Source organism: Apostichopus japonicus, chromosome 8 (genome assembly GCF_037975245.1).
Source record: "Apostichopus japonicus isolate 1M-3 chromosome 8, ASM3797524v1, whole genome shotgun sequence".
Taxonomy (NCBI): Eukaryota; Metazoa; Echinodermata; class Holothuroidea; order Aspidochirotida; family Stichopodidae; genus Apostichopus; species Apostichopus japonicus.
The window spans coordinates 41,432,375-41,457,212 of NC_092568.1; the positions used below are offsets into that span (position 1 = coordinate 41,432,375).

The 24,838-nt window shown below is 39.0% G+C and overlaps 2 protein-coding genes across 2 annotated transcripts; one reads left to right on the top strand and one right to left on the bottom strand.

Moving 5' to 3' along the window:
* Positions 1-1,575: 1,575 nt before the first annotated feature.
* On the bottom strand, positions 1,576-12,544 carry LOC139972048 (heat shock protein HSP 90-alpha-like). The gene is made up of 13 exons (XM_071978928.1): positions 12,381-12,544; positions 10,329-10,487; positions 9,639-9,845; positions 8,784-8,943; positions 7,781-7,917; positions 7,404-7,574; positions 6,885-7,022; positions 5,941-6,106; positions 5,434-5,624; positions 4,959-5,106; positions 4,181-4,449; positions 3,577-3,910; positions 1,576-2,879 (listed from the first exon to the last, which is right to left on the bottom strand). Exons 2-13 carry the CDS (start codon positions 10,485-10,487, stop codon positions 2,776-2,778), a joined length of 2,184 nt encoding a protein of 727 aa, XP_071835029.1. The 5' UTR covers positions 12,381-12,544; the 3' UTR covers positions 1,576-2,775.
* Positions 12,545-17,827: 5,283 nt separating this feature from the next.
* On the top strand, positions 17,828-23,689 carry LOC139972049 (uncharacterized). Its single transcript, XM_071978929.1, has 5 exons — positions 17,828-18,570; positions 20,144-20,645; positions 21,584-21,805; positions 22,008-22,201; positions 22,807-23,689. The coding sequence occupies exons 1-5, from the start codon at positions 18,304-18,306 to the stop codon at positions 23,050-23,052; spliced, it is 1,431 nt and encodes a 476-aa protein (XP_071835030.1). The 5' UTR covers positions 17,828-18,303; the 3' UTR covers positions 23,053-23,689.
* The last annotated feature ends 1,149 nt before the right edge of the window (positions 23,690-24,838 follow it).

Genomic DNA, 24,838 nt, shown 5'->3' on the forward strand with positions numbered 1-24,838 from the left:
ATCCGTTTCAATTTCCTCGTTATGTCCTCTTCTCCTTCCCCTTCGCCCGTCTGTCCTTATATTTCCCAGCTCAGTTCAAACCGGCAACGGTTAATGACAGTAACTTAAATTGACTTCGACTGATAACCCTCACTTATGCAATTAAATGATAGATTAAGGCTGGAAAAATCTCATCAAAATTTGACATTGTTGAATAATATACACAAAGTGACACATAACCCAAATCATAGCACGCTATAATTGCTAGAAGTTTTCATAAAGTACTTTCCTGGAGGTCTTTACTCTCCAAATTGTTCTCGGACATTTTTTTAGGAACACACAAGATGACTTATGTCCCATTGAGGAAAATTTCCTCGAAAGGCTGTGACCATATTTGAATATCTAGCATATGTGAGGCCAATACAGTATACCTGTATACACATTACATGACCGTAATTCTCTCACTAGGACTGGCACTGTATCATACGGAAGCGTAGAATGGACATTGCATTGACGAGTTACCAACTTGACAAAAGATCCGTTATCTCGTCAAAACGACAATTTTCTGAAGTTTGTCATCTTGTCGAGATGGTAGTAACTGTGCAACTCGTCAATTTGCAGAAAATTGCTAAATTGACGAGATCCGTTATCTCGTCAAAACGTCAATTTTCTGAATTTTGTCACGTTACCATCTCGTCAATTTGCAGATAATTGTCGTTTTGTCAAGTTGGCAACCCGTAAATGCAATGTCCTTTCTACGCTTCCGTGGTATCATGTTGTAACATTAGTTACGTTATTGCTCTCTCTGATTGGGTACTTTCAATAGTCGTGAATTGAGTGAACCGAAGCAAGAAATATGAATAATTAAAAGTTCTTACTTCGCTGGACTGCGTAAAATAGTTCATGTTAAGTCGGTAACCGGTACTCCGTACCATATCGGGGAGGGGATCTTGGCGGAAGTCTTCACAAAATAGCTAAAAATTGCTTACACTTTCGAAAGTAACGAAACCTTAGATTTCCCAATAATGTAGATTTTTAGGAGTGGTAAATCAAAGTTTCTGTGCTGCCCTATGAAGGGGATCTAAAACTGTCTCAAGGTTTGTACACATACTTCCCTTCGTGGTCTAATACATACATTTGATGTCGATAACATGACGGAGTGACAACAGAGAAATGGATTGAGCACCCTACTATGTCACCTGCATCACTTGAATATTTCCGCGGCGATGGGTTGGATGTAGGAAAGCAAGACCAGTGTATTTCAGCAGGCTCTGAAGTATGTACAACGACCACTGTCTTGACATTGTGCTATAAAATTGTATAGGAAGGTTTTGTATAGATGGAACATTAACTGAAAAACTGCGAATACGACTAGCGAGTCAGGATATATGCACTGCAAGAATGCTACAAATTTCAATATTCCTTTGCTTGTAACTTCTAATCTATAAATCTAAACAAAATAAATTATCAACTTGACGTCAATAACTACAACAAGCCTATTAGTTTAAGTTATGTGTATCCTCCCACCCCCCTCGTGTAAAATATGAAACAAGTAAAGACTACTCCAGCAAGAGAAGCAAACGAAAAACAAGAATACACAATTATCAAACAGTTTATTTTTACGTAACAAAAACTAATAAACATCGATTAATTGAATGCACCCCCCTTATGTCAAGGTCATCATGCAATTGCTTGATTTAACATATTTCAACTGTATGAAATACATTATTAGTAACCAAGGACCAAGCCAAACCTACTAAGAGAACTTATTACCAGAAGCAAACCATTCAGAACAGCTAATTAACGCCATCATAATCATCCCAATATATTTACAGCCAGGTTTTCAACCCACTATATATGTGTCAAAACATAATGAAAGACTTGCCTGAATGCATTTTGAATTTGTATGTGGGGTTGGGTGAATTTCAACATACTCAGTTAGGAAATAATTCAGACTTTACTTCTGATGGTTGGTAAAGCAATTTCATGAAGTCCTTCCCCCACCCCTTCAAATAACAACAATTAACTGTAAATGATTACCACAATTAGCTTGAAATATTTCTTTTTGTGATGCTAAAATGTTGGAACAGAACTAACCTGGGTATCTTTTGTCACCAAAGAGTATTTCCCCAAAATTGAGTGTCTTTAACCTTGAAAAACAATGGTGGTAGTGCCCAAAATTCTGGTAAGTTGTGTATTATTTGTTTACCCCTGATGCATTTGCACAACTACTCCTTGGAACCCATCTTCTTATAGTATCTTAGGTATATTGTACACAGCATGAAGGATACTTCAAGGCTCATTATATGCAAACGTACATCAAAATGTTTGTGATCGTTAATTACCAAAAACATTGAAAAGCTTTGAATAATGCATAACTTGGGATCTTGTGTATTTATATTTTCTATGTCTTGAAGAAACAAAAACTTGATGAAGTAGTTGGTGCCACACAGCTGTTACTATAATTAGAATAATGTTTAGTTTAACAATAACCATCAGTTTCATTGTTCTTATGGATAGTTACGTTCTTGTCATTTGCTCAAAATGTAGAACTACAAACTTGCAAAGCAACTACTCCTAAAGAATTTTTTATCATCAAAATTTGTACAAGGAATGACAGTCATTACGTAACAAATGTGATAAGACTGGATCCAATAAAAAATTTGATAGGAATAGCTAGAATGATCAAGTAGCTTGTTCCATGGGATTTTCTGTTTGATAACTTGAGGACCATTGTTGGGTCCCGCCCTGCTGCTGTCATCACCGAGATTAATCCAGAAAGACTTAAAATGGTATTTAGTCTACTTCCTCCATCCTGGACACATCCTCCTCATCTCCTTCAAGTGGTGGGAGTTCCTCAGTTGCTGGTTCTTCCATAGTTGGGTCTTCTTCATCAATACCTGTCAAGTTGAAATAAGTAGAACAACAAACAATATTAAAGATATCCCCGGTGGTAGTCAATGTAACACACAATATAAAGATATTACAAGTGGTAGTCAATGTAACACACAATATAAAGATATTACAAGTGGAAGTCAATGTAACACACAATATAAAGATATCCCTAGTGGTAGTCAATGTAACACACAATATTAAGATATACAAGTGGTAGTCAATGTAATAAAACAGACGGCTTTTAAGGCAGAAATAACCAATTTGTCTCAGCTTCAAGGCTCACACTTAAGAAGCATACATAATATCAATGCCAAGTTTACTGCAACAGATGTAGCTGCCAGGAAAGTGCTCTAGCCATAGGGAAGTCTAAAGACTGCCCTCACTGTAGCATACCCTTCACTAGCACTCAGACTATCAGCCCACTCAAGGAAACCCTTGGTTGGACAGACGAGTACTGTCAATGTTCTTCCATAGGCACCATCCAGACCTCCACCATCACCTCACCAGACAGCATCGAGAGGTAACAAAACACCTTGCGGCAGAGTGCACCTCTCAAAGCACATTCCCGTGAAAGTGATTAAGGACGGACGCATATTGTGCAGGAAGATGGATGAAATGTGAACCTAGAATTAACAAATATTGGGAGATTCTCTATTCCAGGAGGTCAATGAAGGGCATTTAGAGTAAGGTGGGTCAACTTACCGAGTCCGAGCTTGATCATTCTGTAGATTCTGCCTGTGTGGGTCTGTGGGTCTTCGAGACTGAATCCAGAAGAGAGCAGAGCGGTCTCAAATAAGAGCATGACAAAGTCCTTGACAGATTTATCATTTTTGTCTGCATCAACCTTCTTCCTCAGAGTCTCTATGATGGGATGATCTGGGTTGACTTCTAGATGTTTCTTTGCCGACATGTAGCCCATGGTGCTGGTGTCTCTCAGTGCCTGAGCCTTCATGATTCGTTCCATGTTAGCTGTCCAACCATACTGGCTGGTAACAATACAGCATGGTGAGCTGACCAACCTGTTGGACACTGTCACCTAAAAAGATGGGGAAATAAAAGAACATTATTAACTATCAATTTTAAAGCTGCCCAAGTCATGCAATGAAGCAATTTCCCCTCGATGTTTTCCTTTAGACATAAGAATTAAGCAAGTACATTGTTTGAAAGACTGGAAATGAATGAACCCTGATAACTTGGCATAGGAGGAAGGATTAAAGTAGTTCAACTTTTTTTGGGAGGGGGGGGAGAGGGGTTAACATTGAAACACTTGTTCTAAAACATGTCAAGTTTGGCAAAAATGATTTACCTTTTCAATTTTCTTGTCCAGAATATCTTTGATTACTTTGCAGAGGTTCTCTAACTTGGCATTGGCCTCTTCCCTCTTTTTCTTTTCCTCCTCATCTTCTGGAAGCTCCAAGCCCTCCTTGGTTACGGAGACCAGTGTCTTGCCATCAAACTCCTTCAGTTGTTGCACACAGTATTCATCAATAGGCTCCACCATGTACAAAACTTCAAATCCTCGCTTCTTAACTCTCTCAACAAAAGCAGAGTTGGCTACCTGGTCTCTGGTTTCACCTACAAGAAGAGCAAACAAAGATGAATGCTTACAGTTGATTTGACACCTGTGGTTTGCACACACTGAAGTATGCACTACTACAGACCCAGCATAACTGCTTTGAAGTGGGGACACAAACAAAAGTTGGGCTATATATTATTACGTCAGGAAGATCATACAATGTTACTACATCAAAGAGCTTAGGGTTAGGGAAATAACAAGAGTGTACCACTTACTGCAATCACACACCAATAACACAAGGATTTGTTCTTTCTATCCCCAATCCCCCTTTCTAAGTTAATACCTGAGTGATATGTGGCTTCAAGTACTAAGCCCCCTCCCTGTACCCCGCACCCCCCTGCTGTGACTACCTGGATGAATGTGTATCATGGTTGACTTCAGCATCCATACATTGTACTCACCTGTGATATAGTAGATCTGAGTCTGGTCCCCATACCCCCCCCCCCCCCCTGTGACTAGCTGGATGAATGTGTATCATGGTTGACTTCAGCATCCATTTTGTACTAACCTGTGATATAGTAGATCTGAGTCTGGTTCTCCTTCATCCTGGAGACATAGTCTTTGAGTGAGGTCAGCTCGTCTCCAGAGCTGGATGAGTGGTACCTCAGGAATGAAGCCAGTTTCGATCTGTTCTGCGAGTCCTCATGAATACCAAGCTGTCACCAAAACATCAAACAAGAGCAATATAAGAAATGCTGTCTGCATCTGATTGTCCACACTAACAATATATTCAACAGGGTAATGAAGACATGGCAACAGTAACCTTTATTGGCCAATTCATTCCTACTTAGTATTTATTGCACAATGAAGACCAACAGGGGCAAATATCCCAGTGCAAACAAGGCATTGTGAGACCATTTTACTCCTGATGAGATGAAAGACCTCACACCAATACACTAAGTTTCTCTCAAATCTATGACAATCTTTGCAAAAGTATATTAACCAATTGGTTATTTCCTGGTATTCCTTATGTTGCCACTAACCTTGAGGTTCTTGCTGAATTGCTCGTAGAATTTCTTGTAGTTATCGTTGTCTTCTGACAGCTCTACAATCAGTTCCATGCATTTCTTGACGATGTTCTTGCGGATGACCTTCAGAATCTTGCTCTGCTGGAGCGTTTCACGAGAAATGTTGAGAGGCAAGTCTTCTGAATCAACCACTCCCTTGACAAAGTCTGCAGAGTGAAAACAAAGGTAACAGCAGTTTTAACACAGAGAACTACTTTGTTTCATGTTCATTAAAGTAATCACATTGAAAATAAGAAAGGAAAACCAAGTGATTGGTTTCAGATCTTATCGTCACTATTACATCACACATTAAAAATGACAGCCCTGGACAAGACTTGGAAAGTAAACCCATCAAGATTTCCTTGGTTGTTTTGAGGGAAGTTGTTTATCACAAAGATCTCCACCTAACCAGCCAATGCTCATAGTCTGGACTTTGTTCCTTCTTTATTATATAGGGCTGTGGCAGAATGAAGATGTACTTACTGAGGTATTCTGGGATCAGATCCTCACAGTTGTCCATGATGAATACTCTCCTCACATACAGCTTGATGTTGTTCTTCTTCTTCTTGTTCTCAAACAAGTCAAATGGCGCCCTCTTTGGTACAAACAAGAGTGCACGGAACTCCAACTGACCTTCCACTGAAAAGTGCTGTTACGAAAAAAGGAAAGTCTTGGAATTATGTTTCAATTCACCGAAGCAGTTCAGACTGAAACTACCAACGAAATTTAGGCTGAATGTAGGCCTAAACTTTCACAATTATGACAACTTACTAAAAATGCATTTTGCTAAATGATAACACACATCAGTCACTGGTACAGGCTTTTGAAAGCAGCCCAATATATTCACCGATGATAAACAGTAATAGCCAGCTTATGTTTAATACTGAAATCATGCTCTTTCTATGAGCAGCCCAATAATATTCCCTGATGATAAGCAGTAATACATGTCTTATGGTACTGAATCATGCTCTTTCTATGAGCAGCCCAATAATATTCCCTGATGATAAGCAGTAATACATGGTTTATGTTTGGTACTGAAATCATGCTGATTCTATGAGCAGCCCAATATATTCAACGATGATCAACAGTAATAGCCGGCTTATGTTTGATACTGCAATCATGCCGATTCTATGAGAGCAGCCCAATAATATTCCCTGATGATAAGCAGTAATACATGGTTTATGTTTGGTACTGAAATCATGCTGATTCTTTCACTGTTGATTGTTGACCTAGTTGATCAAATGTTCATGTTTTTAATGCCAGTTCTTTTTTTCTCTGCTGGCAAATGGAAATATTCACTGGCATTTAGCCGAGTAAATAGCCAAAATTTAATGATGCCTGTACTGGATAAACTGTGGTATAGAAGCCCAGAGTGTGATTTTAATTAGAGTTTAATTAATACTATGAGGTCATGAATATTCATTTACCTTGACAGCTAAATGTTCTTCCCAATCATTGGTAAGACTCTTGTAAAACTCTCCATATTCTTCGCTAGTGATATCGTCAGCATTCCTCGTCCAGATGGGCTTGGTTTTGTTCAGCTCCTCCTCGTCAATGTACTTTTCCTGCAACAAAAGAATAATGTGAAGCTTGAAATCTTTCTAATAGCCCAGCGTTGACATTTAAAATTGCAAGTGAAACATCAATTAATACAGGTATATCCTGTGTTAACACAGACTCAACCCTGATATGCCCAGTATACAAGCACACCCATCTGAGGCACTTATTATTCTGTGGAGGGCAACCAATGGATTGGCAGGTAAATATTCCACACCAGAATCTATTACCTCTAAATATGGTTGTATTAAATCTGTGGGCCAACTTACCCTTCAAATGCTCCTTTTAATTTGTGACATTATATAAATCACTCTATTCTTCCCTTTGTGGGAAAGAAAAGATAAATAACTTCTGCAAATTATTTCTCAGTTTTTTCTTACAGTTCTTACCTTGATTTTCTTAGTCTTTTTTTCCTTTTTCTTTCCATCCTCATCGTCTTCAACATCTTCAATTTCTGGAGTATCTTCGTCTTTCTTCTCCTCCCCTTCTTTCTCTTCCTTCTCTTCCTCCTTCTCCTCCTCTTCATCATCACTAACCTCTTTTTCTCGTTCTTTCTCCAACTAACAAAAAGGCAACAGAATCATCATTAAGGAACCAGCAGAGACTGCACTACAGAACAGAACACACACTCCAATGCTTTGTCAGAGCATAATTTACAAATGGCAACCCAAATCCCAATGAAATTTCTCTGTTGAAATATATCTGTTCATTTTCAAGTATTTTTTACCAAGTTGAATACTCTTAAAGAGAAGATATCTGAACCTACCTGCAGTTTGATAGGATAGCCAATGAACTGACTGTGTTTCTTGACGATGTCCTTGATTCGTTTTTCCTCTGTGTACTCGACCATGTCTTCTTTAAGGGTCAGCACGATCTGAGTGCCACGCCCAAAGTCTTCTGGAGCTAAAAGAGAAATGTATCAAATAATTAATGACTTTTATTCAAGTTTCATGTGCATTTGTTTTCTTAATTCAGTTTTGAGATATTTTATCAGAGTTCTCCATACTTTAACTGTATATTACCTTGCCCGTCCTGCAAAGACCACCAAAGAGAACATTGGTATACAACCCACTAAGCGAGTAATTATTCCTAGTGGACCATCAGGTACTAAGGGATGGCTAGAAATGCTTGAATCAAAGGGTGAGTCCCTCAGTAACTAGCCGAATTAAATGCTGCTTTACAGTGACAATGGGTGAGTTCAAAACAGTGAGGAAGGAGAGTGAACAACCACTAACAAAACTGGTCAAAGGTTGATAAATTGGCCTTCACTTTTTACTATACCACGTAGACTGTGTCTAGGTCCCATAGCCAGGAATGTACCACACCATCTTAAACAGGGATGAGACTGAGCCGGGGAGAAAAAATCTGAAATTTATCTATCGCCGCCCTGGAGGAGGGGTTTAAGGGGGGTGTCCCCCTCCCCTTTAGAAATTTTTTGTCAGGTAAGGAGGGCTTAGATGCAAAATGGTGGACTCTAGATGGAATCTATCACATCACGTAACTCGCCAAAAAAAGTGTGGAATTTCTGCTTGTATAATTTATCCATTAGCTTTTTTGAACCAAAAAAAAGGCTTTTTTGCTTGCTTTGTGCTACTTGATTCCACCACTGGTCAAATTCGGTGTTCCTTCCCTTCACAGTCCAGCATGTTCAGCAAAAAAATAAAAATAAAAAAATAAATAAAAAATAATAAAAAACGCGAATTACGAGAAAAAACGCGAAAAAACGCGGAAGAGTCTCATGCCTGCTTAAAAGACTGAAACCAACTTACTTGGAATTGGCTGGACGGTGAAGCTGCCCCCGGCAGCTGACTCCCACCTGTAGCATTCGTCATCATTGTGTTTACTGATAACTGAAACCTTCTCAGCAACCAAGTACGCAGAGTAAAAGCCAACACCAAACTGGCCAATCATAGAAATGTCAGCACCAGCCTAAAGAAAACAATCAATAAACAACTTTGACTACAAATGTATGAACTCATTAGCCTTTACACATCAGCAGAAACTTAAAACTGGAACAATGACTGTTTGATTATAAAAGACAGCTATTAGGATAGAGCTTGGTGATGGACATTGTTGTCAAACTTTGTGCATCGACAAGAAATCTTGCTTCATTTGGGAGATGCTTTTCTTCTCCTTTCATATTTTCAAACAGATTGTAACAAACACCAGCAGAAGGGCACGTCAACAACGCTAATATTTTAGAGTCTGCATTAGCACTGCGCTATAAAAAAAAACTAATGATTAGTGACTAAACTACCAACTGATAGGTATAGATCTGCCTAATCAATGCTTGGCTAATTTAGATATGGTGGACAGTCTCAAATGTGAAGCTATACAAAAAGGTGGTACTTCAGAATAAGGTCACATAACAAATACCAACTTCTAATGTTCAGGGAATTTAACAGAACTATAACACAACTGATACTATCCAGGACTCCAATACACCCAAAGTAAGGGATAAGACCTCCCACCTCCCTCCCCCCCTGCCCCAATAGGACAACTGTGCGATACAAGAGATATACAAGTAACTTCTGCAAGATAAAGGTAACAGGATGAACTACATGAGTATAGCCAACTTGTACCACACAACTGTACAACACCTGGTTTCTTGCACTGTAACTAACCTGAAGGGCTTCCATGAAGGCCTTGGTGCCACTTTTGGCAATGGTACCCAAGTTGTTAATGAGGTGAGCCTTGGTCATACCAATACCACTGTCTTGGATAGTAATGGTCTTCTCCTCTGCGTTGGGGATGATTTTGATGTAAAACTCTTTCCCAGAGTCCAACTTGCTTGGGTCTGTCAGGCTTTCATAGCGGATTTTGTCAAGGGCCTGTAAAATCAACATCATATTGGGGTTCATCATACAAAACCAGTCAAATAATCTGATTCGTCCAACTGATCGATTAGACCTGTAGCTTTAGACTATATATGATACACTAAATATTTAACACTCATTCTTGCAATAATGAAAACTAGGACCACCAGATACAAAGTAAAAGCAACTTCAGAACAAACGATGAACATGACATTAATGTGCATAGTGACCGATGATGTACTGCATGGAATATTCTTTGTGGAAAAACAGGACATTCTGAAGCAACATAACAATGTTCAGTAAATACATATCTATAATCTCGCATCACTACATTGACCTCTATGGGTATATTCAACCAATAGGCAGTTCCTACAAAATATCAATATATCTGAAGCCATGGACCAAGAAGTCTGGTCTAGACAATTTACACATTTGTTATTTCCTGTCAAAAGTACCACTGGTTCAGGTAATTCACAAAGATGACTGGAATACACTTACATCTGACGAGTTGGAGATGAGTTCCCTAAGAAAGATTTCTTTGTTGGAGTAGAATGTGTTGATGATGAGGCTCATAAGCTGAGCAATCTCTGCCTGGAAGGCAAAGGTTTCTGGTTCAGCCTCTTCTTCCATTGGAACATTCTCTGTAATTTCAGGCATCTGTAAAAATACAATGAATAAATTATAATGCCATGTGAAGAAATCACCTGCTCCAATTGCGATAAAAAGAGAACCTACATCACAAATTAATTTGGTTGGGATGTCCTTTAGTGTGTATGCTGCATCACCACCAGGGGATTTTGGTTGGGATGTCCTTTAGTGTGTATCCTGCATCACCAGCAGGGGATAAGGGGGTCACACTATTTGCAATCCTGTAAGATTCCCTCAACATTGTAGGCTGTACTATAGTGCACACAGGAGCCATTAACATCCACCATTAATCCTTACCCTGATCACTTTGCAGGTTTTCTTGCAATAGTTAATTATTCATGGTTGACCACTTCATTGGCAATCCTAATTATTTTTTGAAAATGAAGATTTCTGTTGGGAAGCTTCATAATTATCAACATTGTTTTCTGAAGATTCTTCACAAGAGTCACCAATGCCACTGTACACAGACAGTGGCATAAGGACCAAGCTCTGTCATCTTAACAAGTTTAATTAACTCCAGAGAAGTGCTCTATGCAGTGGTAATTATGGAAAACCCCACACTTTTCTAACAGCTTATTTTTTGCTGGAGTTTTGCGGTGGGGAACCCATCTATGTCTGTATTAGTTAAACACTTTTGAGATGGTAGTTATATGGCGAAGATGTTATTCTTTTTTTCCCTTGACTGCGGCTCCACCTGAAATAGAGACCTGAAAGGTGGCTTAAAATTCTACAATTGTACCTAAATCCAAGGACTAGAAAGAATGTTATGTACTTTCCATGTACACAAAGCCATAAAAGGCAAGATGCACAAATACAAAAAATGAAGCACCACTGGTTTTGGGTTGCAATAAAAAGGAAGTAACTTAATGGCAAAAGCCTTGGCACTTTAAGTTTAAATTAACTATAAGTTGGATTGCAAACTAACATCTTCTTGCCAATTGGCTATTGTGTACCTTTCCAATTGCATCATACTATTGAAACTGCTAAGGGAAATTCCAGCAGCTATTAACAGTATTATTACTAACTTCAACAGCCGATATGGATTATCATAGTATCTGGTTGAAATGAGAATGATCTGGAAAGATCGCTGAGCTAACAGTGACATGTTGCGAAGAGTGATTAGGATTGGGTGGAATATGCAATCATTTACATGAAATAAGAATTTAGTTTACAAATTGTTGGTACACATGTCACAAGTCACCATAGCTGGCCGATTGTGTGATCTTCATTTTGCATACAAATTGCAAATGTGTGTAAATGAGTTAATATTTCCAATGAATCTGAATTTTTTGCAGTTTTAAAGTTAAAAGTTGAGAGTTGCACAATTTGGCCCCAACACAGGCCCTAAAACAATTGAAATTTTCCAACTGCAACTTGCAAGGCTAGAATTTTGCCTCACCCAGTTTCTGCAGTTCTTGGCTCGGGATTACATCCTGATGTACACAATAATGCTGTCAGCAATTGAAAAAATATTAATGTGCGTAACATTACAAAAGATGTGAATTAAAACAACATATTACTGTTAAACTAGCGATTTGTTAGTCCTAACATTAACAAAGCAAACTTTCATTTGGAAACGCTGGGAGCACATGTCAAGACAAAAGGCATGGTCTCAATTTAATTCTGTCAGCAATTGAAAAATATTAATGTGCGTAACATTACAAAAGATGTGAATAAACAAATCATATGACTTTTAAACTAGCGATTTGTTAGTTCTAACATTAACAAAGCAAATTTTGATTTGGAAACACATGTCAAGACAAAAGGCATGGTCTGAACATAGCTCCGGGTTCATGCCGACAAGCCTCAGCCTATTGAACGATACTCAATTTCACCTCATTACAACGTGAAAAATGATTTTTGAAGCTTCTTTTCTCTTAACAATTGCATTTGTGCTCTTACCTTGTTATTTCCTCGAAGTTGATTCAGCTTAAAGAAACTGTAGATATATTTTGCCGAGCGTCTCTGGCGTGGCTTGTTCAGTGGTTGTCTTCACACGGAATGATAATGACTTATATAGTGTACATGCAGCGTGGTCACGTTGTACTACGAGGGAATTTTCTAGACATGTGCTTCTCTGAAAACCATACAACTGTATTCGTTTAAATGTTCGATGAATAATTTTAATGTATTCATCCGCATGCGAGTCACATCATTCCATCCAGTTTCTTCTCGAATATTTATTGGATTCCATATATAAGCTGAGTTTCACACTAATTGGCTAGTTTCTTTCGAAAAAGGGCAAAACTGGTGGCAAATATAAAGATAAAATAAAATAATCGCAATAATTGCGCACTATTTTGTAGGAAGTTTTGACGTATTGTAGTAAAGAGTCACAAATCCAGAAAGTTCTAAAACGGAAGTGGCTTTGATCCTTTCATTATTGTGATAGTAAAGTATTTAGGGGTGAATAAAATATTATATAAGCTAAATTGTAAAAATATAGTCGTATGTATAAGCCATTAAAAACATTTTTACCTAACTACAGTAAAATATTACATTTTGTTTAGGATTATTGATAGTTATAAGTATTTATAGTTATAAACTAAGAGTTAATTTAGGTTTATAAACTCTAATAGACCTGTAATGAATTAATACTGCCCCCAGATTTTGACTCACGAGTAATAAAGCTTTGACTAAAATGCTATGGTAGCGTTAGTATGTACAGTGTAACATGAAGTAGTATATCACACATTTCGACTAGAGCTTTCGCTAGGTAAAGTACGTGCCATAAGTTGACATCACCCATCGTTCGCCATTTTTCGAAATTTCGAGAAAAAAAACATCTTTAAACCTTCGAGAACAATGTTCAGATAACAAGTTATAAACTTGGTGTAACAGTTTACATTTCGAGAAATATATAGTCGAATTTTCGAGATAAAATTTACGTCAGAGCAGTGGCGTAGGAAGGTACTTTTGAGTGGGGGGGGGGGGGGCTGAAGACTGATGGCCGGCCTGGGGGAGGGGTCTAAGGGGAGGGGTTTCCCCTCCCCTTTGGAAATTTTGTGCATTTCCAGGTGGCCTCAGATGCAATTTGGTGCAATATAGCACACTTCAACACCCACTCCATTTTGTAAATAATTTTGCATTTTCACCTGGCCTTAGATGCAATTTGGTGCTCCAAATGAGATTTTTGTTCTCATTTGGAAATGAAAAAGGGGTTTTCTGACTTGCGAAGCGGGGGGGGGGGGCGGAATGATACTTCCGCCCACCACTGGGGGGCTGGCGCCCCCAGCCCCCGGTTCCTACGCCCTTGCGTCAGATAGAAACCACTTGTCTAAGAAACTTCGAGAAAGGGAGTGTAGTCGAGTAACACTTGCATGATAACTTGCATCGTTTGTTCAATGTTATCCTTTAGTGGTGTAATGTTTATCAAATGTATTAAAATATGTTTTCACACCGTGATAGCTAATTTTTATATGCCTTTTTAGTTTCTTTGTCTTGGCCAAAATGTTCCGAAATTTGGTACTTAATCCGACTTTCTCAATTGCTGAACTGGTGAATAGCCATGGGTGTAATCATTCCACCAAATCCGGGTCCGAGAGCATATCTTGATCCAATTCTGAGTCGAGTTCACTACAGTCCGGATCCACTTAATAAGTTTAAAAACAAACATATTAGATTTACTGAAGATTAAAATAGTACAGAGAGTGAGGAATGGTCGGGGATGAGGGGGGGGGGCGAGGGGGCTACATCCCTTGATTAATTGATCTGGGGGAAAATGAAGCCCATACTTCTGTATATGCAGTGGTGGAGTCTATTGGTAATGAAATCTTAATGACTAATATTGTTTCAGAATCCTATACATGGTAGCATGGCGGGTGAAGCAGGCTGTAGTGAACTTTGATACAATCGATCGATGCTTGTTTAGTTTTCATATACACTACGCTAATGCCTACGACATTGGATTAGTTGCCCCCCCCCCTCTCTCCCTCCGAACGTTGATAAATTTGATTCAATATCTGAGATAAGCTGGATCGCCGGCAGCGATGTCTACTCGACAATATACAGTTCATCACTGCAGGGACCGATAATGGTTTGTACCAAAGGGGCAAAGTTACGTTCTGTAAGTGCGGTCATCTATAGCTTTCAGTGGAAGAGCGCCCTCATTTAGAGGAGAGGCTGAAAACCAGGATAAGTTGCGATTGGGGGGGGGGGGGGGGGTTAGTAGGTAGGGTTTCTAACACCATTAAACTTTCCCATGCCACCCCCTAATAAATGTGCGTAATTCAATATCACGGTATAAGCTGGAAAAGTTGTCTCTGTAAGAATCAAGTTTTAATCCTCAGCCCAATCTATATATCGCCCCTCTGGTATCTGTATATACTAACCCATATATGTTTATTCGATTACATTAATGACACACCAGCTATTCTTGATGTAATATTCCATATATCTACCTCTTTTTTATCATTTTTATATAACATGAACAATTTTTCGGATGACATGCATCAGGAGCGTATCAAGGATTTTCTAACTTTCCGGGGGGGCGCGAATTACTATCTAAGCAGAGCGCCACCATCAGTTGGCGCGTAGCGTATAAGAAAATTTCTGGTTTTGACACCCCCAGGTGTATACACTTTTTGCTTAAGAACCGAGTATTTCCCAGTTTTTTTCCAACTGTTACATTTTTGAAGATTGTCTCCAGTCACATGCATCATGTTCGACCTCATCGTATGTCCTGCATGTGGATCATTGCTTTTTTGTAGATGATTCTACGTCGCGGCCCACAATACCCGACACTTTTGAAGGTTTTAAGCCCATTATTTGTTCAGAATTTGAAAATTCACATTTCTCGTGAATAAACTCGCTTCAAAACATACCCATAATGTTGCCAAAAAAATTCATCTATGGACAACCAATATAGAAAAACCTCTTTGAACCCATAAAAGACCGGCCAAAATTGCACGAGTAGAAGGAAGTATGATGAAGAATGTTGGTGAGGAAATTTTCGAAAGTTCAGACACAGTTAATTTATTGGTGTACAAATAATAAAACCTTTAATAACGGCTATTATAAAACTTCGTTGAAGGAAATGTAACAAATGCCAGATATTTTCAAAACCGAACACTCCCACATAGGCGTAGGAGGCGGGAGGCTGCAGCCCCCCAATATTTTTTTCCTGGAAATTCGGGTAATGTGCTGAGAATTTTTCGGGCACCTATACTGAAAGAAAAATAAATTGCAATACTTAGCTACATCTAAAGGAAATTAATTTAAAAAATCTCCTTGGTAAGTAAAATAAAGTTCTATGCTTGGACGACTAATTAGCCATTACTAATGTAAAAGAGAATTTTGACATAATTGGACCTCCATGCTTTTTCTCCATCTACATAAGACATTTATGGATGGGCATCCCGCGGTGTACTGCGAAACTTACACGGACCGTACGGTACACGATGGTATGCGATGTAATAACCGATGCTTGCTTATATGATAATGACAATTACATGTTGAACGCGCGCGAAGCGCGCGAAAAATGTTGGTTATTTTTTTTCGGGCAAGTCGTTACAGCTCCCCAAATCAAATTGGGCTCCTTCGCCTTTGACTACACACACAGACAGTTTTGAAGCTGTTCATCCTGGAACGCCATTTTCATGCTCACTGATATGATTTGATATCTGCGGTTTGCTTTACAAATTCGAACGGGCGCGTAGCTAGGAATTTTCCAAGGGGGGGGGGGGACGAAGTTTGTAGGCAAACTATTTAAGCGTAGCGCCACCATAAGTTGGCGCGAAGCGTACAAGGAAATTTTGGCCGAAAATGCCTCCCAGATCGCTGGAAATGACACTTCCCAGGCCTTGTTAGTTGTATCTAAGCATTTTCTATTTTGAAATTACTAGCGATATTATAAAAAATATGCTCGGGGGGGGGGGGGTGGGGGGTGGTCGTCCCCTTCCCGAAATGCGTCATGTTCCCCGATGACTCGGTCGAGTTCGAGAACAGCCGCAGTTGGTTTCATAGCACAATTGTTTAAGGCGTTTGTACACACACACACGCGTTATGATAGACCATATATAGTATATATATATATATAGATACATTAGTGAGAGAGGAAAAATGGAAACGTCAAAAATGGAGTTGTCGGTGTAAGGGGTAGGGTGAGGTGCACGCCCCTTCCGAAATCCTCGATCCGTCACTGGCTACCCTGTATATGTAATAGGGATCAGCGCTATAATGATGTCACTGTTCCTTGTTCTCATCCCGGTGTCTTGGCGTTTTTCTTTTACTCCCTCCTTTTCTCCTTTTTCTCTCTTTCTTCTTTTTTTCTTTTCCCTTCCTTCCTCTCCTCTTCCCCTTTCCCCCTCTTTTTTCCCCCTTTTTCTTCTCTTTTTTCTCTCCTCTTTTTCTTACCCGGCGGGCGCGCGCCCCCAACACCCCCCCCCCCCTGGATACGCGCCTGTGCATTTTGTTAATCTATTTCATAATGTTGGTCACAAAACTAGAGAATACCTAAACTGTTAACAGTTTTTAAAACCTTTCTTGAGGTTGAGTTAGATTTAAGGTTTCTGAGTCCGTATATTATCAGACAGTGTACTAATAAATGCGTCAGTCCTGGGAAAATGCTTGAAATATGTAAGCAATATGTCCAAGTTTGCACACGAGTCAAACATTATTTGAATCTGCTTTCAATGTAATGGCAATACTAATAATGACCTTAATGGAACTTATCACAGAAATTTAAAAAAAAAATAGAAACTATTCTTCCTTTATTGAGAGAATTATGGAAATTTGTATCCGTGAATAACTGTGAGGATTGATTCCTCGAAATTAATTTAAGGAGTTTATACTTCTTTAAAGAGAGGGGTTGGGTCGGCCGGTTGGATGTTCAAAAAACCAACCCAACACGGCCTGCAGAAGTGGTGACCCGAAGCTACCTGTATCTCACCGTTCCTTCTATAGCCTATATACCGCCAAGCTGTCGTATACTTCCAACAACAACAGTCGGGTTTGAGTAGAAAGTTTGTTATATGCGCCCTTCTCACAGCAATAACAAACGTCTAAATTAATTTGAAACTTTATCGTTTTTACTGAAACACGTCTGGGTGGGGTCATTTCGGTTAATGTGTGCCTGTACCTTGTCTCAAAGAGCGTTTGACACCCTCCACCACTGACCCCACCCAGCCTCGACGAATGACGTAGGCTATCCATTGCCATATACGTCTCATAACATTGTGTACTATAGATGTATGGTACGTTTTACCTGAGTCATAAACAACCTATCACAGGGAGTAACTGCCAAACATCGATATTTTTACGCCTCACCCTTCAAAGAACCTCGAATTCTATGTACTCAGTGACAGCTGACACACTCTATATGGCTCATTTAATATACGTAAGCCATTCAATTTCATATGTACATCACGACATAATATACTAATCCAAAAGAACAGTTTTATATATCATCAGCACTATAGCTGTATGCATTGTTGGATATAACGGCAGTTTGTATACGGACCCCAGAACCTCGGTCTTTGAAATTTAGTAATTATATAATTAAATAGATTTTCCAGATTTCAAGAAAAAACGTTATATTTACACACGAGATTTAATATTGTTTACAGGATTTAATTTTGGCTATAATTGGTTGATATTTTATTTAGTAAAAATTCTTTTGAGATTTTTTATTTTTTTTATCAGTAGCTGAGTACGATTCCACTGTCTATTTGTTTTAATGTATAGAAGGAGAAAGAAAACACGTTTATGACTTTCGATTCTACCTGACAAACAAGAAAGTCCACTTCTTGACCTAAGGAAGTACAATTTGTTTGGATACAATATCAATAATTTACTTGTTTTGATACAATTTTAATAATTTACTTCAATGATGGAGGATATATCCCTCGCTGGCGTAACCACAACGGAAAGTATTACATCTGGAGGAGACTTGAATGTCATCCAGGAATCTGCAGAGATTCACCAAGAAGATGCAATCTCTCAAGATATGATGTCAGAAATGAGTCTGCCTCTTCCACCTTCAGAGTATGAGCTTAAGACATCATCCAACGGTATCAAGAAAACCGATAGTGGTTACAGCGGAAGAACGGTTTACGCCGATCTCAAGTTTGAAGACTTCGAGCAAGCTTCAAAGGTATAGTAATCCCTGTTTTACTTTCATGAAACAACTTTAATGGTTACATGTTGTAGCAAAGGTATAGTACACTCTGTTTCACCTTCCTGAAACAAAGTTAAAATGTTAGAGGTTGTATAGCAAAGGTATAATACTCTATGTTTCAATGTCATTAACAAATTTAAATGTTCAAATGTTGTAGCAAAGACGGGTTGACATGCATATCTGGTCACAAATTCTATTCAGGGATCCATGATATGAGAGCGAACAATTATCATTACACGATAAGCATTTAGGATACCAGTCACATTTCTAGGTTTATAGAGTGGCTGTTGTCTTGATGTTGGACTCGAACACAAAAATTACAGCAAATGTGACCCACGAGTTACGTAATTTACCCAGGTATATTTGTAGATATCTCAACAAGCATTAATCCAACGAAGTACTCTTTTAGTGTCACTGATTGAATATATGACTGGATCATTGCTATAGGGCAATTCCATGAGAAAGTGGACATGATACCCAAAAAAGTGTGTGATAATAGTAAATTTAGTGTCAAATGAAAGCTCAGAGTCCATATTTTCCAGAATCAGGTTCAGAAATGCAATTTTCATGCATTTTGGAATAAAAATATATGGGTGATGAAATTTCAGGAGTTGATACAGAAAATTGGATAATTGGTAATAAAAACTATTCGTCACTGCTAATTGATAGCGAGTATATAAATGATATCAGCCACTACCAGAGAGTATAGATCATGGAAAACTGAATGGATAATATTTTCGCCCCTTTTCCTCATTGGTTCCGCTTCAATGGCCTTCGGTATTTTGCCACTTGAAATGTCCTTCCGTTACCGAAAATACCACTTTTTTTAAAGTTTTTTTCAGGAAAAGTTGCAGCATGATTAAAATGAAAGTTCATCTTCAAAGCAAGTTTAGATTGGCCAACAAAATGAAATAAAAAACCCTTGTCCGTTTGCTGTCCTTCCATTACCGACCTCATTAATATTCATATTTCAAAAATGGGAAGGGTTTGTGTAAAAAAAAATATGTGGAAATTGAAGTGCGTAGTTATAGGTATAGTCAATGATGACAATTATTTGTTATAATTAATGGGGATATTCATGATATACTTGTTCAAATGTCAGAAAATTAGTCCCAATGTCCTTCCGTTACCATGGAATTGCCCTTAGTTAAACAATTACAGTGGTGGTGTCGCGCGCGAGAGAGAGAGGGAGAACAACTTACAGCATGATGAGCCCTCCCCCACCCAGGCCCAGCCCGACCCACCCTCCCGCACCTCAGAAAGAAAAAAACAATATCTAAATATCATTGCGACTCTAACTATATGTGTGGCGTTAGCAGTTGTATCTACATTGGGACAATTGGGAACGTATTATCTGTTCGTTCGATCATCGATTAGAGTACTTCCTTATCATTGATTACCAACCTTCCACCCTACCCTACCCGAACCCCTCCCCCCCTCCAACGCCAGCGGGTACTTATACTAGCATCATAGTGTGCCGGGCACGCACCAGGTCTACCAATGTAGTATGTTAGTGTTAAACGTTTAATATCTCCCTCCCAACACACAGACTGGAGGATTGAAACTAGGTCCCTCATTCACTGACTTGGACAGTCTTGACGTCTCATGTGTTGACGATGATGAAATGGAAACAAAAGATAATATGAGCAAAGATGATGACGACAATAACGCGACAGAGGCAGGAAATCCATCCTTCCATCCTCTTCAGAGGAATGAGAGGAAAGAAACAGAATCAAAACGACGGTATAACCCACGTGAATCGACTCGCAACCTACTGTCGGAGGCCGACGACGATGACAATGATAGTGAACATTCGGTAGTTGTTCGGCAACCATCGGTACTTATTCGACGACAACCGTCATCTTCCGGGATGGTGGTCTTCCCCTATGATCCTGAGTCCAAAGAGACACTGGAGCGGCTTTCTGTCGAGCATCGCTCCCATTCACAGCTTAAGAGGTTAATTAACAAGGAACTCACCAAGATTACCAGAGATGCTGACATTAGAGTTCAGAGTCTGAATGGCGGACTGTCGTACCCTGCCTTCCTCAAAGGTGAGCAGCGGGCTGTAGTCTATTTAAAACTTACAAATGTCCTTAGTAACATTGACCAGTTGAAGCTGATGAAAGCGAATCAAATACAAAAGAAAGAAAGAAAAAAGAAAGAAAAAAGAACGTAAATTACCAATATTATTACACCATGCAGGGACACCAATTTGCGTAGATAAATGTTGCTTAAAGCAGGCGTGACGGGGGGGGGGGGGGTCAGAGGGGAATACTGCCAGCATCCCGGGGGGATTAAAGGGCCCGTGAAATTGTGGGTAAAGAACAGTGTATTTTCGTTTCCATAATATACATAAGGCAACAGGAAGGCCCTGTGGCATAATTGCGTACTGGACGTCAGTGGAGGAGCTAGAGGTATTGGTCAGAGGGGGCGAGAATGGTCTGTAGGGGCGCTTTCGACACTATCTAAGCGGAGCCACAGGTTGGCGCGTAGCGTACAGAAATTGAGTAAAGATACTCCCTAGGTCGCCGGAAATGACCCTTTCTGGGCCTGGCTAATTTGCAGACAAACGAAGAATAAATAGGTGTCATCGCCAAATTACACCAACAAAATGTGACAAATGTCAATAGGTAGATGAGAGCGCAATAAAAAAAGTCAATAATCGCGAATAAGTTAAAAGTGGTAAAGAGCTGAAAAGGGCGCCAGCAGTCCATTTGAGTCCGTCAGGGGGGGGGGGGGATCTGCCCCTTTGACTGTAAATACGCCCCGCCACTGCTGGACGTTTTACTTTCCAAATTATTCCCAGAGACATTCATGAACTTCAAAGTAGTTGATAAAAAGGGCAAACTAAATATAAATTTTACGAGAATGACAGTAAATGACGTCTACAAATTAACCATTATTTGGGTATTTTCAGGCTAAAGTTGGATTTGATTTGATTTAGAAGTTGTTTCTGTGTTATGACTTTTTATCTGATTTTTTTGCACAGATATGCTTTTTGACGACGAGATTTATATGTTCAACAAGAACCATCTCAGGTTCTCATCAGTCGTTTTCCAAAATCTTCAAGAAATTATCAGCGATTCCGTTCAGGGACCAGGCAGAGCAAGGACGTTTGGTGTTAAGGCTCCCCCTAAAGCGCCGATGCTCTCAGGAAGAGCTTACCTGACAAATCACCGTTTAATTCTCTTGTCGGCCGAAAAGCAAAGAGGTAAACGGTTTGACAAGCTGACAACTTGTCATAACGTTTTTGTTATCTTTCATACAGACCTTCCATTTGTGATGTAATATATCATTACGATATATATCAGACAGAGTAACATTTATTAAGAATGAAAGACAAAATGCTAAAACAATTTGGCACAGGTTCATTTCATGAGTGCTGACTTTACTTTTTAATGTTCTGCTTACAGGAGCGTCTGTTGCACCCAAGGGACCTCAAAATTCAAGCTATCATCTGAAGGCGGTAAATAGAGATACCCTGGAGTTTCTGAGCATTCCTCTCTACAACATCCGAGGGATGGAGCTCCATGCATCTTTGGGGTACAGTGCCAGTGCAAATATATCCAGCAGGAATATTTTCTTTGGTCTTTTGGACTGTTGTGAGGTAAGACTTCTACTTTAATTGCAGCCTTTATCGCAGCACCTAGGTATAGGACACCCCTCCCCCTTCCCGTCCCCGTTATGTCCATTCGTGCTATGGTATATCTGTTCAAGGTATACTTGCTGTACCTATACCAGCCTTTCGCTCTCAGGGACATAAAAGTGAACGTGTAAAGGCTTCCAGCTCCGTGGTCTCACGTACACGTGAGACCATGGCTTTGATTGCACAAACCTGTGGCTGACAACAGCTGCGTCGGTACCTTGTGTCACAGCGTACTTTATGGTTATAAAGTGCATTACCATGACCAAAGGAACATACTCCCTTCGTTTATATCCCTCACAAAGAAGAATATTTCATATGGAGGTTTCCTGTCCAGTGTACGGATAATTGGGAAGTATCGACCGAGATCATTTTAATTATCCAGTGTGCGTGGCTGACAGTTTAGTTTGCATACGTCTGTATAACATAACTAGGCTACTTGTAAACAGTTGATTTGTTAACATGTTTTGTTTTATCTTGAGTTGTAATTTACGTATTCATGATCGACTTCATTATATATGGATACTTTTGCAGTACCATTATTAATTACACTCTCTTGTTGTGTCTAGTCTTTGTTACCAGGAGAGAGCAGTTGCACGAAATGGAGGACAAGAGATAGGACATCCCACGGTACCAATAACCGTACCGTTACACTTGGTGTGATGCTGCCACCATGGTTACACCCAACAAACATAAACATCCACGCAGCCGCAGACACTGGAATGAGATCGATAAGAGATTTTATGGTGGAGCTTCAACACATCACCCCTGCTCTGAGAACAAAGCCCATCACACCACCCGACGGAGAGTTGTAAGCGCGAAGGGAATGTGGACCATTAAGCGCGCAGAAAGGAATTTGTACCTTTGAGTAATAACAAAAAAAGAATGCAAAAGCCTAAAACATTGAAAGGGTCATGACAGATCCGTCTCGCTAGGCGTCCAGTCAAAAACCTAAAATAATGGAGGTTTTTATTAGCGATAACTTCAGAAGTAAGACAATATTATATATGAGCTATCGGCGAAACGGACTTAGCAAGCAAGAGAATTGACACTTCAAGTGACAGGAGACAATTCGCATAAGCCAACATCAAGCTTCCGTTATAGATCAGAAAAGGAATTCCTAAGGTACAAACTCAACGTTGAAAACTTCTAACAGTGAACATGCGAAGGTATATACATAAGTCCCATACAAACCAACTAATGGTGAAGGAACGTTGAATTTATGTAAGATATATGATTTGAATTACAAAAATCCAGCAGATTTTAATACAAGCTGGTGAAGATATTTAAGTTATTGAGAATTAAAGGTGTGGAATATTTCCTAATATATATTAATATTATATCTCATAAAGAATGGTTCAGGCTTTACGTTTCTCTGATATTAATTTTGTATAACGTAATATATTAGCTAGGAAATATTCACTATATTTTCAATGTTTCGGATGAACTGCGTATCGCTTCGAAGCGGTATAAAGCAGGTTAAGGATGAGGAGAGGGGTGGAGAAGGGAGAAGAGTACGGGACTTACAGGGTGCCAATCAGGACGGGACTTACATGACGCCAATCATACAACCGTGTACAATGACATATACCATTCACAGTAAGAAAGGGAAATTTTGTATATACCGTATTAAAACAATTGTTTTAACGCAGAAATGTTTTGTAAATATCTTGTGTCACCGCTGTTCATATTTTAAATTATGTAGTATAAATTCATTGTCCCCACTCAGCGTGGCAACATCGAGAAAAAGGTTCATATTTTTATGTCTCTAATGCCTTAGAGATATTACGAGATAACATTGTTAACATTTAGCGTGATATTACATCCTAAAAGTGTGGCGCAATTTCTGATTATTTACAGTGTAGTTGAGTGTAAAGATGTGGGCCCATAGAGTTTCAGTTCAAATCTATGTGAATTACTCTGCCTGTTAGCCAGCCAAATAACCGTATTGGCCGGGCACTTTTGGTGGCAACATGCATGCAGAGGCTTATCAATGTACGGCCAACGTTAGTGAGTTTTATTTTTTAATAACAGTTTCAATTTTTCAGTATTTATTTTCAAGTATAAATGTAAGTTAAGAATATCAACAGATATCACGAAGCCTTTCATATTATAAAATTAGAACTATATCTCACATATAGGTTGTATGTAACTTCAATCGAAAACTAATATAAAAAATATTGTACTATATAGCGCAGCAACCACAATTTGTCGAATTCGGACTCCCGGTATACAATTAAAAAAATGTTATGAACCTTTAAGACGGGAAAAGAACAAAGAAATTTATGGCGGTTCTATAGGGGTAACTTTCTTTGATCTTTTCCATTCTTCATTTATTTGTATGATCCTTTAAAGAGCACCTCGAATTAAAAATGAAAATTTACTGAAAATTGTGTTTAAGTATTTAACACTTGCTATAACTTTAACAAATTTGCTCTGGAACCCTACTGGGGGGTTAGTTTGTGATTGCTATTATTTCTTTGTCTGTTGGAGAATTTTCCGAAGAAGGCAAAAAATAAATCCGATATCAAATTGTCCAAATATTCGAAAGATATGCATTGTCAAATGCCATTGCAGTTGCTCTTTAAGGTCAGAAGATCC

Bases quoted from the DNA above. Each gene is read 5' to 3' on its own strand.
- LOC139972048 (XM_071978928.1), bottom strand. From the start codon at position 10,487: ATGCCTGAAATTACAGAGAATGTTCCAATGGAAGAAGAGGCTGAACCA. The intron at 5,625-5,940 runs GTAAGTACATCT...TTCACTCTGCAG, and splicing joins TCTGATCCCAGAATACCTCA to ACTTTGTCAAGGGAGTGGTT. The intron at 4,450-4,958 runs GTTAGTACAAAA...CTCTTCTTGTAG, and splicing joins TCAGATCTACTATATCACAG to GTGAAACCAGAGACCAGGTA.
- LOC139972049 (XM_071978929.1), top strand. From the start codon at position 18,304: ATGATGGAGGATATATCCCTCGCTGGCGTAACCACAACGGAAAGTATT. The intron at 20,646-21,583 runs GTGAGCAGCGGG...TTTTTTGCACAG, and splicing joins GTACCCTGCCTTCCTCAAAG to ATATGCTTTTTGACGACGAG. The intron at 22,202-22,806 runs GTAAGACTTCTA...TGTTGTGTCTAG, and splicing joins GTCTTTTGGACTGTTGTGAG to TCTTTGTTACCAGGAGAGAG.